Raw genomic sequence first — 18,483 nt, forward strand, 5'->3', positions numbered from 1 at the left:
ATTGATCACCCAAACAGAGACAGACAAGACAGACAGTGGACATTTCACAAATCCAGGCCACACCAAAAAGATCAAAGATTCAGAGCTCTTAATAAGGTCTTCCAGGAACAAAGGGGCACAACAATCTGTGAATTCAACAAGAAGCAAGAAGATTTTGTACTTAATTTTGTTCACACAGAAATACAGGATTAGCATCTCCCTGAGCAACCAAGATCCAGTCTGCTTTCCTCCCCTCCAACCATCAGAAAGTCTTCAAATGTATCATGGGGCACGAATAGTGCACCTCCTCCCTGATGTTCCCAAGACAAAAGTACACAGTTTCCCCCAATTGATAGATAATGTATATATGCGTCATTTCCTTTCCAAAGAAAACACAAAAGCATACATTGCAATATAAGCATGTTCACAGTTGGACAGTCTGTGCTTTACTTACCTATTCTAACAGGTACTTCCTCTGCCTCAGCACTCAGCAAGTAACTTGACAGGCCTTTCATGTTGTTAGCCAAGGTACATACGACATACTCTTTACACAACTGGGGACATATGGCAATCTTCCCTTTAACAGAATGTATCTGTTTCGTCTGTGTAGAGACTGCTTAAGAATTCGACCAAAACATGCATTATTCTGAGAAATGCATCATCCACTTAATTAGCTTGTTTTTAAACGACCAACTGTATTTGTTTTTGGTCATTAAGATGTTGGGTGCATGGCATGCAGCAGTTAGGAAGTGTTGTGAGGATGGGTGCAGATATGGGAATGGGAAACGTACAATGCTTTAGCCTGGTCATGCTGCTGGAGAAAAGTATGGTATAGATGAAATGATACTGTACCTGATTAGCTCTGGAGGTGGTCATGGGATCAGATGGAGAGGGCTTTGGGCTACTTGGTGAAGATGGCAATGTCTGGGAATAAAGCAGGGCATGAGCAAATCAACCATTTTAAAATAAACACTTTGAAAATAACAAAAATGAACAGCGTGACAAGCATGTACAAATGTTACTAAAAAGAATGCAAAATATTCATTGTCATACCAAATTAACTTGACAAATAACATTGTGAAGTACTGAAACGCTATTTAATATAACACACAGCTTTAGACGGTAGATGCTTACTTTATGCCAATAAGCGTGATCAAGCGTGTGAAACAATGTATCTTTCTAAAAAAAATGAAACGCGCCAGAAAATATGCCTTGAGCCAGGTTCTCTAAGGCTAACAAAAATTAATCTTTAAAGGAAATAACAGAACGAGGGACCTTACCAATAAGCATTGTAAAAATTCCTCTTTAAAAAAAGACGTTCCAAAACACCGTGCAATTTGAATTCAATGACTTATGGCTGGAATCATGACACTGGTTGGTACTACAGCAACCCACTAGGGAGTTTAAGGGCAGACACCGGTATATAAAACAAATATGCTACTCCTACGGTAAGTTAGACATGCAGGTAAACTGAAACACATATCCGGATATTAGGATTCGATTCGGAAGTTTTACTAATACCCGCCATAGTTCAGTCAATAATTATGTCCTGGCCCGAAGGCGTCATCGGGTAACTTTCTACTTAGATGTTTCCCTCCTCCCTATTTTAAGCAGCATCATTTCAACATATGTGTAGTCAGGAGCTTGCAATTTATCAACACCAGTATATTTAAACCTCAGCAGTGAGTTCAGGGGGTAGCTATTAATGGTACAGCATGTGTAGTGGCACCGGGGCCCATTGTGACGGGCTTATTTGACTCTAAATAGTGTTTTTTTTTTTGTTTTACCAACGTACCAGGGGACAGAGGCCCAAACTCCGTGCTTGCATTAGGGCACTCAGGCGGTCATTCCTAGATTGGCGGGCGGCGGTTGCCGCCCGCCAAGCGGGAACCGCCAGAAGACCGTACTGCGGTCGAAAGACCGCGGCGGTCATTCTGGGTTTCCCGCTGGGCTGGCGGGCGACCGCCAGAAGGCCTCCCGCCCGCCCAGCGGGAAACCCCCTTCCACGAGGATGCCGGCTCCGAATGGAGCCGGCGGAGTCGAAGGGGTGCGACGGGTGCAGTTGCACCCGTCGTGATTTTCAGTGTCTGCCACGCAGACACTGAAAATCTATGTGGGGCCCCCAGGGGCCCCACGCCACCCATTCCCGCCAGCCAGGTTCTGGCGGTGAAAACCGCCAGAACCAGGCTGGCGGGAAGGGGGTCGGAATCCTCATGGCGGCGCTGCTTGCAGTGCCGCCGTGGAGGATTCCCTGGGGCAGCGGGAAGCCGGCGGTTCCCTTTTCTGACCGCGGCTTTACCGCCGCGGTCAGAATGCCCCCGGAAGCACCGCCAGCCTGTTGGCGGTGCTTCCTCCGTCACCTACCCTGGCGGTCATAGACCGCCAGGGTAGGAATGACCCCCTCAGTGTCCACATTTTTAAATACTGCTACTCTTAATGCCATTTTGTCTAAGAATCATCAGCCTTACCCGCTCCTCTGGATTCCTACTTGCTCCATCTGCCATCAAGCATAGTGCTGCCATCAAGCATGGACCTGCCACTGGAGCATTCAGACCTATTTCAGACATGAAAACAACTTGAGGGCCTCGCCACGGCCATTTAGTGGGAAATTCACACTGCCTTCAGTCTCTGCATCTCAGATGCCATGAGTTTCCTAAATAACTCATAATCCCCAACAAAATCACTTTTCCTACTGCTGCCTTAACCGATTCACTAAAAGCTTGGTACACCACACTGAGATACCACAACCTAAGAATGAAAATGAGAGAACACATGCACACATACTACTATGCAATGACAATCAGACTACAGAACATATCGATCAAAAATGCTGACAATAAACATTTTGCCGCTTCTCTTGCTGACTCCAGTTGCCTCTCAAATTAATCTTTAAGGGTCTTGTCTGAATATCAGCAGCCAGCACAAGCACAAGGAAATTCATCTTATCACAAGACTTCTTCAACTCGTTGGTTCAGCAAGAAAACACAGCTACTGATTTCAAATTCCTAAAGCACTGACAAGCTTTGACAAGGCTAACCTCACTCCCGGATTCAGCCGTGGGCCCTCCCTTTGCGTATTACCACTCTTTCGCTAGCTATCCAACACCAGCTTCCTAACCCAGCTGCAATTCAGGATCACAAGCAAACAGACCCTTGCTTGTCCACTGCCATTATGAGGTTTGTCACTACTTGCCACTGTCTCTTTGACAGTTCCATGGTTAAAAGGACCTACACAAGTGTCCTTAAAGAGCACCTACATTAATTCTTTACTGAAGAAGTCCACGCTTAGCCAAACAATCCAAACAACTACAGACCAATGGACAATGTGCCATCACAGAGTGAACACATCCATAATAATGCATTCACCTAACTCAATGACTATCTTGATCGCCAGCAATTCCTCTCTGCTGTCTAGGTGAGCTCCCATACATTACAAGGCACAGAATCATCTACTGCTCCACAATGAATTCCAAAACTAAAGTGGACAAGAATGGAGTAGCAGTCCTGCTATTTCTAGAGTCGATTTTGATACATCTGATCACCCCTCTCTATTAAGATACCCCAGAGGTTTTTAAATTCAGCATTAGGCTCTGTACTGGATGTTTTCTATCCTCTCAATCACTGTGTACCAGAGGGGTCTACCTTGGTCCTCTGCTTATTCCATCTAAACCTTTTTACTAACCTGTTACAACTCTGAAGATGACACTCATTTTCTGCTGACACTGCCTCAAACCCAGATCTTGACTCTCCACCGTTTATGACTGGAAGACCAGAACCTCTGACATTAAACTCCAGGGACAAAAATCCTCATCTGCAGCTCTGTGGGACACATAATGTCCCCAGATTGGTGACCATGAAATGTAGCACCTTCAGAGTGAGAAGCCCTGTAGTGCACCTGGACTTGCCTTCAAAGTCATATCAAATTGACTGTCAAGACTTCATCAATGAGGAACCCTCAGGAAAATCTTTAATTTCCTTACTTTCATTCACAAGTTCCATTCAACCATTGTCTTCCTGCTCCTAGGTCCTCTTCGATGCTTAGGACAACGTTATACACACAGTTCTACCAATAAATCTCCATAGTTACATATTCCATCAATTACCCATGAAGCGTCTCCTACTACTGGTACAGTCTTTGCAACTGTACTGGTAAGGAAGATTTTTAAGAGAAATGACGTATTGATTGAAAGTTTTGTTGACAAAGGATATCTTAACAGACTTCTCAAGAAGCTAATGAACAGGCTTGCCCTATAGAGACTTATTTGTCCCCTAAAGACAAAGATGATCACATGAATAGACCTATTTTTGTAACCGAGTTCAGCTAGAAAGCAACAACATTAAAAAAGTACTAGCCACTATTAAGGCATTTTACAAACTTTGGACATTACATTAGTGACATTCTTATTTGTCTTCAAGAGTGGCCAAAATATTACGAAACACCCTAAATGAACCACTCCCCTCTTTGTCACCAGTATTGTGGGTTTTTCCACCGATTGATGGGCACTATAAATCTGGACAATGTAGGGCCTGCACAAGTTTTTTGACCATTAAGATCTTTGGAGATGGTAATTTTGAATTTACCTTCAGGGATCACACCAATTGCAACTCCTCAGGTTTATGCAATTTGGTGCCTGTGTTATAGGATCTAAATTGGACAAACACCATAGAAGTTTAAAGCACACATCCTTGAACACAAGAAAATAATCAGATGCCACACTGCCAATGCTCCTCTGGTACAACATTTGGAGGAACATAATCAAAGAGTGGAGGACATTGTGTCACAACTCACTAAACCGATAAAAATTGACCCACCAGGTTGCAATCATGGAACTGAAATTGAGAGGATGTGAATAAACAGCTCACCTGGAATGTGTCAAATCAGGGTTGAATGAATCAGAGGAATTGATGTCCTGTATAAATATTACATAACCCATTGTTTTTATTATCCTGTCTTCATCCTGCTATTTATTGATCTTGTTTTTTTTTTAATTTCATGTTATTGGAAAAATTTGTATTTTTTCTGATTCTAAGCCCTTAATTTTTTACACTGCCTCCAACACTAAAACTCCCCTTCCAGAGTATCTGGAAAACAGTTTTGCGTGTTTTAATTTGATTATCCCTTTTCAGGTCTTTTTTGAAAAGTTTGGCCATCATGTTTTGGCCCATTTAGTTTATAGGTGCTGTCATTTTGCATTATGCCATTCTTGTTATTAAAATGTGCACCGCGTCTTCGCTTCCTATGCGGCTGACAATGCTGGATGTGGCTCAGTTACTCTTTGTGGCTTTGATTTTTCTGCCATTATTTTTTTAGTTTCTCATTAATTACAGTTCATTTCATGGGTTTCAAGTTTTCACTGCTATGGGCACATCTCAATTTTCTATTAAGGTAAGCTTTGTTCTCCTGATAATCGCCTACTTCAATTGTAGACATAGGTTTGAATTAGCCCTTCCCAGTTTTCCCAGGGCCTCGTTTAGAGTTTGGTGGATCACAAATACAACAGAGTACCCTTTGTCCGCCTGCCTCATTTAGAGACATTTGGACTATTGGCTTTCTTTTGACAGGACCCATATTGGTTCTATCGACAGAAAACTTTCTCTTATTGGCCAGTGGAGTAGGGGACATTGGAGGAAGGGCATTACACCACCCTCCCTATTTAGGGTGAGTAGTGTAATTTCCTCATTTATTGTCCGTCACCGCCAGGTAAAACTTGGAGGTGAGGGCCAGAAATAAACAAATATTAAGTTTTCTCTTAGGGTGTAGAGGCATTTGTTTTCCAGAAACAAACTCCTCCACTGGGAGTTTGTTTCAGAAAAAGAAAAAAGTTTTAAAGTTTGGTGAATGGTCATCCACCAATTTGCTTTCTTAGCCTAAGGGGAACTGTAGTGATTGTGCTTGCTTTCAAGGTACAAAGGTGATTGCTGAACTAGCAGTCATCTCTAAATTTAGTGATGGTATTCTTTCAGGGTGTCAAAGGTAAAGTCTCCTCCACTCTGACGGACATAGTACTGTCTGCCGAAGCCTAAATCAGGCCCTACATTGTTTTCATTTATTGGATAAGATGTTTTTCACAAATGTTCACCTCTTTTTACCAGCACACTGACATTTGACACCTTCTGACTGAATATTTTGGTTCGTTCCCCTGATTTAACCAGTGATATATTTTTTGCTCTTTTCTTCTCACACTGTCCTTCAATCAAGGTATGATGCCTGCCTAATATGTTTTTTTACATATAACAGGCCTTGTTTGGTTTATCAAATCTTGATCCTGCTTTTTCAAGTTTCTAATTAAGGTGGTATTAGAAATTATATAGACCTATATGTCCCATTGAAGACCTTTCTGAAGTTATTTCCGTCCCAGTAGTCTAAATGACAATATGGTATTTTTTGGACTGCTCCAAATACAGAAGGTCCTGATTTAGAGTATGGCAGATGCAGTACTTTTAAATAGGGCGGATGGCTTATCTACTGACTTTTGGCAGATATTTCATATTCACCCAATTCATAATGAATAAATTACTTACCTTTGATAATGCTGTTTCTGGTGGATGCTCCACTTAATCATAGATTTTTCACTTTAAGAATTTATCTCCAATTGATCTGGTGAATTTTCTCAGTAGGTGGTGCCATGTGGCTCCACGGTTATGCCGTTCCCCTCTAGCCCCAGAAGTGACAGTGTAAAGCCAAATGTAAATGCCAACATTTTGTGCTGATGCTAGTTTGATATATTTTTCCTTTTACACCCTAAGACTTGGAGTGCTACGAAAAAATACAGTTCAAAGAGTGACAGAATCTAACTTGAAACCTTATTATGATGGGAGGAAAGTCTATGATTAGAGAGAGTATCCACCAGAAACAGTGTCACCAAAGGCAAGTAACCTGTTCTTCTAATGAGTTCTTCTGACCACAAATTAGTCATCTTAAGAATAGATGCCACATCAGTACCTCCCAAAGGCAGAGGGTCTGGAGTGGAGAATGAGACCAGTAAGTCTTTCGAATGGGCAAAATGGCATCCTGTGAGATGTTGCAGTAGTATTTTGTGATGTGTGCACTGATGTCTATCTCACAGCCGGGCAGATGTCCAGCACTAGCAGCCCATGTGTCAATGCCATTAGTGTAGCCTTGGCTACGGTAAAATGAGCCTGTAGGACTTCAGGTGGTTGTTTCTTGACCAGTAAAGAACAGATATTTATGTACAAGACTATCCATTGAGACATGGTTGTTTTTTGCACCGCCTTCTATTTGCTTCTTATAGAAAATGGTATTAACAGCTGGCCAGCTGCACGATAGAACCTTGTGCAGTCAATGTCAAAGATCAATGCTGTTTTAGGGTCAAGTCAATGGGATCTTACCTTTTGATGATAGGAATTAGGAAAACTGTTTTGAGCGCCAGCAGTGTTAGTCAGCATCTGCACACTGGCTCAAAAGACATGTACACAGGAAATGTTAAAACTAAGTTCAAGTCCCTTTGTGGCATGTGGAAATTCTTCCCGGGAAGCAGAACCTTCATAAAATGCATCACTGTTATTTAAATGAGATTGTTTGAACAGGCATATCAGAAAGGCTGAAAGGGCTAACAGATAACCCTTAACAGTGCACACTGCAAGGCATGCCTGGGCCAACGATGCAAGAGACAACACATCTAAAAGTGCTGCATGTACAGGTTCAGTAGGATGAGCCACATTAACGTCTCTCATTGCCATATGAAGATGGGCTTTGTTGAAGGTCACTGGGCTACAAGGATAATATCAACCACCACTGCCAGTTGATGAAAAACATTTAGCTGCCTCCATACGTCGAGGTGTAAGTTGTGGATACTCATGGCTGAGACAGAAGTCCCTCCTGAAGTGGAAGCCGGTTTGGAGGGCGACTGCTCATTTTCATGAACATTGGGTACCATACTGTCCTGGCACAGTCAGGGCTATTAAGATGACTTGGGCATGGTCTGTTCTGATTTTCATCAGAACCTAAAGCTGGATAGGCAGTGGAAGGAAGCCTCAGAAGACCTATGTCTCTTTGCAGTCGGAACTCATCCCATAGTGAAGTTCCTGGCACAAACTCCAGTGCACAATAAAGTCAACACTGCATGTTCTCACTGTTGTCTAACAGATCTAACCAGACTGAAAATGCTCCTTAGAACCTCTGGGTGACAATGTTGCTTGTAATGTGTTAGCTGATGTCTGTTCTGGCATTCAGAGACCCCGCATGTTGGCTATCTAAAAGATGTTCTGTTGGCTCAGATACGTCCATAAACCTAAGGATTCCTGGCATAGGTACAGGGCCCCACTCTACCTTGCTTGTTGCAGTACCACATGGAGTTCATGATTTCCATGATGACCAGCACCACACTACCCTTGAAAAATTGTAGTAAGGCTTTCAAGACCAGACTGAGCCTCAAAAACACCAAAAGTGTGCTGTGGAGCTGGCCTTGTGCCAGAGATCAGAGGCCCCTGATCTCCACCTCTCCCAGATGAACAGCAGTGACCATGACAACTGTGAAGTTTGGTTTGGGTAAGGAAAGTGACATGCCCCAGGTCAGATTGACAATTGTCTGTCTATACAGAAGATGTTGAGCCTTCTCCTGTGAGATCGGAATGGAGAGGCAGAGGCAGCCTTGACGATGGGTCCATTGAAACTGGAGGTCCCACTGCAGGGCCTACACATGCTGCCTGGCCTTTGGGAGGAGGAGAATGCAGGCCTAGGAGTCCAAAAAGTCTCCAAACTGTCTTCACAGAGACCCAGGATTGAACCCGAAACATCAAGATCATATCCTGAATGTCCTGGGCACACTGCAGGGTGCTAAGGACTTGAAAGCCACTGTGTCCAGGAAAGCCCCAGCGAAAGGAATCATCCGTGTGGGACCCAGATGGGTTTCAGAACACCTATCAGAGGGCCACAAGGCATGCAGGAGTCAGTGGAGCCAACTGTGGGGGTTGAGGTTTTTTCCTCCTGGTGTCCCAGAGCAGACCTACTATGGATCCTGAGCAAGTGGGCCAAGTACCCCCTCTACTCTTGACTCTCAGTTGTAGCTATGGTCAAGTAGTTCGAGGCTTCCTGGGCGGAGGGGAATGTGTATTGAGGTCAGTAAACACAACTCATAACTCAAAGAGCACATTACAATGTCAGTAAATCAATGTCCAGTCAAATACTTTTTTTAAATAATAAAAATAGGCATTTTATTTCTAGTGCTATGCATTCAAAGCAATATCGCAACATGTTTACACAAGAATACATTTCCACTTGGGGTCGGGGTTCTAGTGTTTTGCTAGCAAATCCCTCTTGTAGCCACTCTTTGTAATGTGGTAGGGGTTAATCCCCATTCACTGGTGACTGCATCCAGAGATTGCTCACTAGTAGGCCTTAACTTAAAAGTCTTCTCCAACTCTTTGTAAAATAGCCAAATGTGTCTTAGTGCTATGGCATGCTCAACAGTGAGTTAACCTGGACCCCAAATGCCTATGACCAGTCTTACCTACACCAGGTGTGGGAAAGCTGACAATGTCCCAGGGAGTAGCCCAACATGGGAACTCCCACTGCTCTCATCCTGTGTGGATAGTAGGCAGATGCGGCACTCTCCTGAGCATACACGGCCAGCTCCAGCAGCGATTGGTGGTGCGCCGGTGCTCCTCCTGCATGGTAATTCTTACACCCCCCAACTGAGGGAAGAGGGAAGATTGGATTCCTGTGTTCCTGGCTGGGTCTGGAAAATGCAGTGATGCACACTTAAACGTCTTTCTCAGTTTCATGGGGGGCAGCTCAGGCTCAATCCTTGTTGCTTCATGGTGATCCAGGGGTCATGGGTCAGATTTTTCAGGAGACAACCCGATCCTAAAAACAACTTAGATAGCTGCAGCCCCTCCTGGCATACTGGGTTGCGTTAACTCTACCGGCCAAGGCGCTGGCCCTCACCACATGGCATTCCCTACCACAGTGATCCTCCTGGCATACAGGGTCACCGCTAGGCTCCACACAGGCATCAGCCCTTCTGATCTGGCAATAACTTTGACGGCAGCCCCTCCTGGCATATGGGTTCACTGCCATAGGCACCACACTGCTTCACTTGTTCATCATAGCTCTCCACTCATGACTATATTCACAGCGGCCCCCTCCAGGCGTATGGAGGTCACCGACTGGAAACTGTACACGGGCAACAACCCAATCAGTGCAGCAGCTGTTTATTCACAACTCGCACCAGGAGTCCACTGGGCTGGGCTCCACACTGGCCCTCACTCCCTCCAACACTCTCCTCTTCCTCACAGAACACACTGGTCTTGGCAAGCAGGCAGGCACTGGTGATCCAGGCTCCAGAGCAGGTGGTCTTGATTTCCTTGGGTGATGTCCGCTCATGCAGCATGGAGACTACCAGGTCTTGACACCCACACCTCGTTACAGGCAGAAGCATTGCAGAGCTTCCCCTCCTCACACAGCCCATCTGGCTGGTTGGCAGATGACAAATTTTAGTGTCCCACCTCCCCTCATTGTAGACCATTTCCGAAAGCATTTGTGACTTAGGGTCTGAGCTTTTGAGGTTTTATGTTGGAGTTCTGCTTCTTTTAAAGTGTATACTTTCCTCTCTTCCTCCTCTTGAAAGGCTGTCTCTAAAGCTGACAAACCCACAACACAGGCAATAGGAGAGACTAGAGTTCCCACCTGGATGTCTGCAACTGTACCCTTAATTTATTGTACTTCTCGCAAGCACACATACACACAGTACGTTTCCACTGCGCACGCATTGCTATCATAATCCATGAGACAGACCTATGTCACGGCACACATGCATGATCCGTGTTTCCCTATGACAACAAAAATCAGCATTAGGGATCCAAACAACAGTACAGTTGGGGCAGGAGTTCATGTCCATAACAAATTAGGCCCGGGTGGAATTATAATTCCACTTGCAGAATTGGCAGAGTTCCTGCACATCAGCACATGGTGGAATTATTCAGCCATTCGCACCTCGCCGGAATAACATGAGGTTCAACAATTCATGCTTGCAAATGTGGTGTGATTTCCAGTTGGCACGGAGCCATTTTATAATGCCGGAGGACATGAGCTGTCACGGTCACGGAGGGCTGCCATGTGCGTAGACTTGCTGCTGATAGAGTAGATTTTCTACTCGAGTGGCAGCAAAATCAGCTGAAATGGTTGCAGTCCTGTGCAACGCATGATGCCATTCACACTGATTTTCACCACTGCTCACGCTACCGGTGATAAAGTGCAGCACAGGCAGCATATTTTCTGCCCGTTGACCCCTGCCCTCCTAAATTTTTGGGAGGTTCAGAGGAGTCATATCTGTCCATTCAGGTAAGCTTATTGATTTCTCCTAGAAGCATTTCAAACATTTTTCACACTAATGCTAATTAGTGGCTGGTAGAAATTTTAGACAAAATGCGAATTAACCTCCTCGAACTTCATGCAGGAAAAAGGTCACTTTCTAAAAGTAACTTTTTCTTAACATTCATTAAAAATCCAACTTCACCATTAAATTGGATTTTTAATAAGTACTAAAAATAGATCTTTCATTATTTTTGTGACTAGTTCTATTCCTGAAATACATTGTTAGGGTTTTAACTAGGTCTGCATGAAATTTTAATTACACTGGAGTAATTAGAGTAATTTCAGTAATTATGCATTATTTTTGTGATGTGATGCAAAATTACAGAAATTACATTATTACTCCAGCTTGAGTAATTAAGAGTATGTTGAGGGTAAAAATCCTACTGCAGGAGCACAGGATAAACAAACTAAAAGAGAGCGAGTGGCTGTTGGCTACTGCTGTTCGTCTCCTCTAGCATGTAGTGCTATTTTCTTAGCGTTTTGGAAACAAGGGTCAATTTTTCACTAAGAAAAGAAAGAAAGAAACACTTCTCATGTAATTACTCATAATTTTGATCAGTTTTGAAGGGAATTATGGTAAAGAGAATTACGCCAGTTACACCCACCTCTGGTTTAAATCTGTACTTTGGTTCTCTATGACAGCTAGATCTGCTGCAGTGAAAATAGCTTTTAGCTGTTAGTCACTGTAAAGACATGCTAACATCAAATTTCTACATGTCCCACTTTTATATGCCATGCACCCTGACCTGTGGACTACTAGGCCTTCATGGGGTGACTTAATATTTAAAAGAGATGTTTGGATCTGTCAAAAGGATTTATTTGACAGGTTGAATTGCAATTTTTACACTGCAACAGTCAGACTATGCAGGATTGGCCTAAAGCCATGTTTGCACTACCACTGCAGTGGAAGGCACAATAGGTGCTGTAGTTTACTAGTGGAGTGGCATTTGACTTCCATGCCCTGGGGTATATCGCCTACCAATTATTAGGGACTAATAAGTAAGTTCAATATACCAAATGGGAATATGCCAATTCAAACATTTTTGAAAGGAGAGCACTCACTTTACTACTGGATAGTAGGGAGAAAGTGCTAAAACCAGCAAACACATATAGGATTCAGCAATCAGTGAAACATCTGAGGTGATCATGCAGAAAAGGCAAATTTCCAACAAGCACTATATTACTCTCTCCCCTTTTCAAAGCCAGCACCTGCTTGATAGCAGCCTTCGCCAATCAAAGGTCTATCTATTGTAGCAGGATTACTTAATAGTGCAATGACAGCCACTCTGATCTGGGGAGAAAACGGGACAGTAAAGTAATAAAAGGCAGGGAATAGCCTCTTTGAATGATTTGCAGACCCATTTGTCGGATCAGGAAGAAAATACGGCATCTTGCTTTTTACTAGCTGAATATGTGCTTGTGAGAGCAAGTTTAAGTGGCTTGACAGGATCTACAGCTAAGAAGGTGGAGTTAGAGTAGAGCTGTCCTTGCTGGCACAAACAGTACCAACTTCTGCCTGAAAGAACTGGGCTGCTACTGCTGCTGCACAAATTGGGAGTGCTGGTGCTTCTTGTGGGTTAGACCCCTTGAATAACCCCTAAACCTCCTCTACTGTTTATGGAAAAGGTGGCTCAGAAGAAGTTGGACAAGATTGAAGGATCTCAGTGAACACGCTTGAGTTGGTTTCAACAGTAGGCAACTGTAAATCCATTTCTTCTGCTGCCCTTCAAACTAGTAATGCAAAAGAGGCAATTTCTTCCATTGGTGGCTCCGGCGGTGAGTATAGTTCAGACTCTAGAATGTATCTGGCCCGGTGGCATTTTGTAAATGTATGTCTAGACCATCATCAGTACAGAAAGGGGCTAGCAGGTTGGCCACGACATCCTCATAGTCAGTGTAATGTGGAACGTACTCTAAACACCACCAGAGTCACCGCCAAATAAGGCCACTCAAATCTGTTAATACTGCTATTAATGCAGAGGCTGAGGATTAGATTTCAGTTGTAAACTAACTATTTGTGTCTCTATGATCTCATAATGCACACAGGCCTGGAGCAAGATGACAACGGTTCATGGTCAAACACTGGCATCAGAACCGGTTCTTGGGTTGGCACTGGTCTCAGGACTGACAAAGATCATAGGGGCCTGGGTGGAAGTATGAACAAGCCTCTGAATTGCCTCAGGAATTGATTACACAGGATCGGTTGGCAACAAGAGAGTACCCATTGTAGGAAGAGTCTAACTGGAGCTCCTTGTGGTTCTGTTAGGCCCAAGAACTTGCCATAAGGTGTCAGAAGCAACTGAAAGACCTGCAGCAGAGCCTCCTTGAAGATCGTAATTTGCTAAAGGGTTGGAAAAAATCCCAGGCAATTTAGGTCACACCATGAACAACGGTGAGACTGGCTCAGAGACACAAGACACTTTTTAGGTATGATCTTTCCATTGATGCCCTTACGCCTTCTAGTCTGATCTCGAGCAGTGGGATTAGGTTGAGTACCACTTGGGCTCCTAAAGGGATGGAATTGAGACCTGCGTACCCTTCTTGTGATAATGGAGGCTCTTTGACTTTGAAATAGTTGAAGACTTCCAGCAACTCTTTTAATGGTACCTTAAACAACCCCACAACTTGGAGCAGAGCAAGATCTATTTTTCAACCATGACCTATTCTTATGTTCGGTGACAAAGAGTTTTGCTTACTGTCCCCAAATCGCCATTAGGTAAGTAAGGGTGTGCTTATTGCACAACTTTTAGTTATTACTGGTGCCCAAAGGCACTTGCCGTGTGGGTCCATGTGTAGTCCCAACACAGCTTGAACCCTGCCATTTTCAGTGGAGACATTGCCTCTGGCACATTGTCTGACATAATTTAGAAGTTGTTAGAATACGAGAAAGTGGGGAGTGGAGCTCAGGATTCATGTTGAAGGGCGCAGATAGAAAAGAATTCCTATCAGTGTGCAGGGGTGGTGCTTACATGCTGGTCTACTCCGTCACTTCTGGGCAGTATGGTGTTAATGCAGAGCCACATGGTGACATCTATTAGCATATAGGAGCACAGCTGAGAAAATTCCATTAGAACAGGCCAGAGTCCTCTGCCACGAGATTGTCCCACATAGTAAACAACTCATTAAGGAGACTCCACGTCCTCAACAGATTGGATATCATGTGTCAGCAGTCACTAGATTTTTGTTCCATTGTTATTTTAGAATATCTGAAATGTCGGGAACTGGTCACCTTTTCATAATGCGTATCTATATAATTAAAACTGTTACATAATTTGTCCTTGTTGCACATTTAGTCATGGAAGGTTGCCAACAGATTCATGATCATCATAAAGCCTCTTGTGAGACACCATTAAGGTCCCACAGAGACTAAATATTGCTAACAAATAGCTCTTATGAGCCCCCAACAAGACCGACCCTCTTTCCTACACTGGCTATTTTGCATGACCCTGTAGAGTTTGGCCCATTTTTTATCTCTCACTTTTAACATGAGAACAGCTGTCTTCAATCTGCTGAAGAAAGGGCTCAGCATATATTGTATGCATAATATGTAAACCTGTGTACAAAGGTAGGATGAGCAAGAAGAACAAGTTACTTACCTTCGGTAACGCTTTTTCTAGTGGATACAATAGCTACCTGTGGATTCCTCACCTTATGAATTCACCCTTGCGTCAGCATCCGATGGAAGGTCTTCTTCCCAGCTCTCCACATCGACGAGGATGTCACAATTGCCTGGCTCCATGCAACTCCGTCTGACGTCACCGTGCCAATAAGGGGTCCTCGCCGGCGTGCTGATGTCAGTTTCACCCATTTTTTACGTGCCTTTGAGGCGAACAGGTGAGAACCGACTCCACAATAACTCGAATAAATACATAAATACATAAAACCTTCATGATGCAACATAATCAAAACCATCATTTATATATACAGAAAAATATCAATATATACATACATCTATACAACCACATATCCTAGTGCAATTAGACAGGCAACGGAGAGACGGGTGGGACTTCACCTGAGGAATCCACAGGTAGCTATTGTATCCACCAGAAAAAGCATTACCGAAGGTAAGTAACTTGTTCTTCTGATGGATACAACTACCTGTGGATTCCTCACCTTATGAATAGAGTCCCTAAGAAGTACTGCACTCGGAGGTGGGTGCCTGTCTGATTACACCAAGAAATCCTGCAACACAGATCGTGCAAAATGGCCATCCCTCCGAACCTCATAGTCCAAGCAATTATGCTTTGTGAAGGTGTGGAGGGACGCCCAAGTTGGTGCCTTGCAAATATCCACCACCGGAACCCCCCTTGCCAGGGCCGAAGTAGCAGACTTAGATCTGATGGAGTGGGCTCTGATGCCCTCAGGGGAAACCTTTTTCGCCAACGAGTAGCAGATCTTGATACAAAGGATAACCCACCTGGAGATAGTTCTCTTATGGACTGCTCTGCCCTACCTCTATCCAATATACCCTACGAACAGCTGATCTTCCAGGCGAAAGTCCTTCGTCCTTTCAATGTAAAAACTAAGCGCCCTTTTAGGGTCCAAGCGGTGAAGCCTTTTTTCCTCCTTCGAGGGATGAGGAGGAGGATAGAAAGATGGAAGGGTAATAGCCTGCCCTATATGAAAAGGAGTGACAACTTTTGGCAGGAAAGACGCCCTGGTTTTCAACACCACTTTATCTGGGAAAAACAAGGTAAAGGGGGGGTTTAACAGAAAGAGCTTGAAGCTCACTAACCCGCATAGCCGATGTTATGGCAACGAGAAAAACTGTCTTAAGCACTAAAAACCTTAATGGGCAAGAGTGAATGGGCTCAAAAGGTGACCCCATTAAAAAGGTTAAAACAAGATTTAGGTCCCACTGAGGCACACGAAAAGCAGTGGGAGGAAACTTATTAAGTAAACCCTTAAGAAACCTACCTACAATAGGTGATTTAATCAATGAGGGCTGATCCGGGAGGCAGAGAAATGCTGGCAGAGCAGCTAAATAACCCTTAACCGTTACCACTGCACAACCCTTCTTTGCTAAGTCCAAAGCAATTAATAAAATATCAGAAAGGTGGGCCTACAAAGGATCAATTTGCTTTTCTCCACACCAAGCCACAAATTTTGCCCACCTACCGGCATAAACTGATTTAGTGGAGTGTCACCTGGCCGATAAAATAACATCCACTACATCTGGTGGGAGAGAAGATGAACTCAGTTTGCCCCATTCAATCTCCAGCTATGAAGGAGCAGGCTCTGGAGGTGGGGGTGTAGAACCTGCCCCTGCAACTGCGAGAGGAGGTCTGCCCTGAGAGGTAGACGGAGCAGAGGGCACTTCTATAGTTGGAGAAGGTCCGTGTACCACACCCTTCTTGGCCGATCCGGGGCTATTAAAATAACCTGAGCCCGATCTTGGTTAATCTTCCTCAGAACCCGAGGAATCAAGGGTATGTGGTTAAATGCATAAAGCAACTGGTTGCACCAAGAGATCTGAATCACGTTTCTCAAAGCTCCTTGCACCGGATACTAGAGGCTGCAGAATGACGGGCAGTGAGCGTTCTCTCGGGTGGCAAACAGATCCATCACCGGAGAACCCCACATCTGAAAGATGTGCTGGAGCAGATCCGGATGGAGACACCACTCGTGATCGGCCGAAAGGTGATGACTGAGAGAGTCCGCACGCAGGTCGAGCACTCCAGCCAGATGATCCGCTATCAAGCAAATCCGATGGTCCTGAAGCCAGGACCAGAGACGCAGAGCTTCTCTGCAGAGAAGCTACAACCCTAATCCTCCCTGCTTCTTTATATACCACATCGTGCTAGTGTTGTCCGTCAGGGCCTGAACTGACTGACCGCAAAGGGACAGGAGGAAGGCCTTGAGAGCCAGACGTATCGCCCACAATTCCAACAGATTGATATGAAAAGTCTGTACCACTGGAGACCAACAACCCTTGATCTCCAGGTCCCCCAGATGAGCTCCCCACCCTAGAGTGGAAGCATCCATCATGACCGTGACCATCGGCTTGCGGCAGTGAAAATGGCCTTCCTTGAGAAAGGTTGCCGTCCACAGCCCACCATCATAAATTCACTGCAGCATCTCTGGAGAACGTTATCGACTCCTTGAGATCCCCTTTGTGTTGAAACCACTGTCTGCGGAGGCACCACTGGAGAGCCCTCATGTGCCAATGTGCATGAGTGACCAACAGAATGCAAGAAGCGAACAGACCGAGTAGGCATAAGACCTTGAGGACTGGAACAACCGCTCCATTTTGAAGCATTGGAATCAACGCCTGAATATCCTGGATCCGCTGAGGATAGGCCCGATTTATTGTTGTATCCAGTACTGCACCTATGAACAGGAGGCGTTGAGAGGGTGCCAGGTGAGATTTGGGTACATTCATGGAAAAACCCAGCCTGAACAACAACTGAGTTGTCATCCGCAAGTGATGCAACACAAGCTCTGGAGACTTGGCTTTTATCAACCAATCGTCCAGGTAAGGGAATACCGCTATCCCCTTCCTTCTGAGACTTGCTGCCACCACCGCCATCACCATTGTGAAAACTCAAGGTGCTGAAGTAAGACCAAACGGAAGTACCGCAAACTGGTAGTGTTGCGACCCCACCACAAACTGGAGATACTTCCTGTGCGACTTGAGCAGAGGGATATGAAAGTACACATCCTGCAAGTCGACAGACACCATCCAATCCTCTTTGTTCAACGCCAGAAGTACCTGCGCTAGAGTCAGCATCTTGAACTTCTCCTGTTTGAGGAACCAATTCAAAATCCTCAGGTCTAGGATCGGTCTCAAACGACCATCCTTCTTGGGGATAAGGAAGTATCTTGAATAACAACCCTGACCCCTTTCCTGCTCTGGAACCAACTCCACCGCACCTTTTGACAATAGGGTCTGAACCTCCTGCTGTAACAACAGGAGATGGGCTTCTGAACAAAACGAGGGACGGGGAATGATAGAAGGAGGAAACTCCTGAAAAGGGACAGCATATAATTTTCTCACAATATTTAGAACCCATCAGTCTGATGTAACTATTTTCCAATCATGGAGAAAAAGACGTAATCTTCCCCCTACAGGAGAAGTATGGTCGATAAAGGGGAGAAAACTAGGGCTGCTTCCCTTGCTGTTGTCCTCCTGAAGAAGAGGATGACGTAGTGTGGTGCTGGGTGGCCCCT

General features: G+C 44.5%; 1 protein-coding gene across 5 annotated transcripts in view; it reads right to left on the reverse strand.

Moving 5' to 3' along the window:
• NOVA1 (NOVA alternative splicing regulator 1) overlaps positions 1-18,483 on the reverse strand; it is a 406,071-nt gene that overhangs the window by 96,643 nt on the left and 290,945 nt on the right. For 3 of the 5 annotated variants that reach the window (XM_069209044.1, XM_069209045.1, XM_069209048.1), the window contains exon 4: positions 832-903. The exons of the other annotated variants lie outside the window; for them this stretch is intronic. In XM_069209044.1, the coding sequence (XP_069065145.1) occupies positions 832-903 (72 nt within the window). The remainder of the gene's footprint in view (positions 1-831; positions 904-18,483) is intronic. 5 annotated transcript variants of the gene reach the window in all.

This window comes from Pleurodeles waltl, chromosome 9 (assembly GCF_031143425.1).
Source record: "Pleurodeles waltl isolate 20211129_DDA chromosome 9, aPleWal1.hap1.20221129, whole genome shotgun sequence".
Classification (NCBI taxonomy): Eukaryota; Metazoa; Chordata; class Amphibia; order Caudata; family Salamandridae; genus Pleurodeles; species Pleurodeles waltl.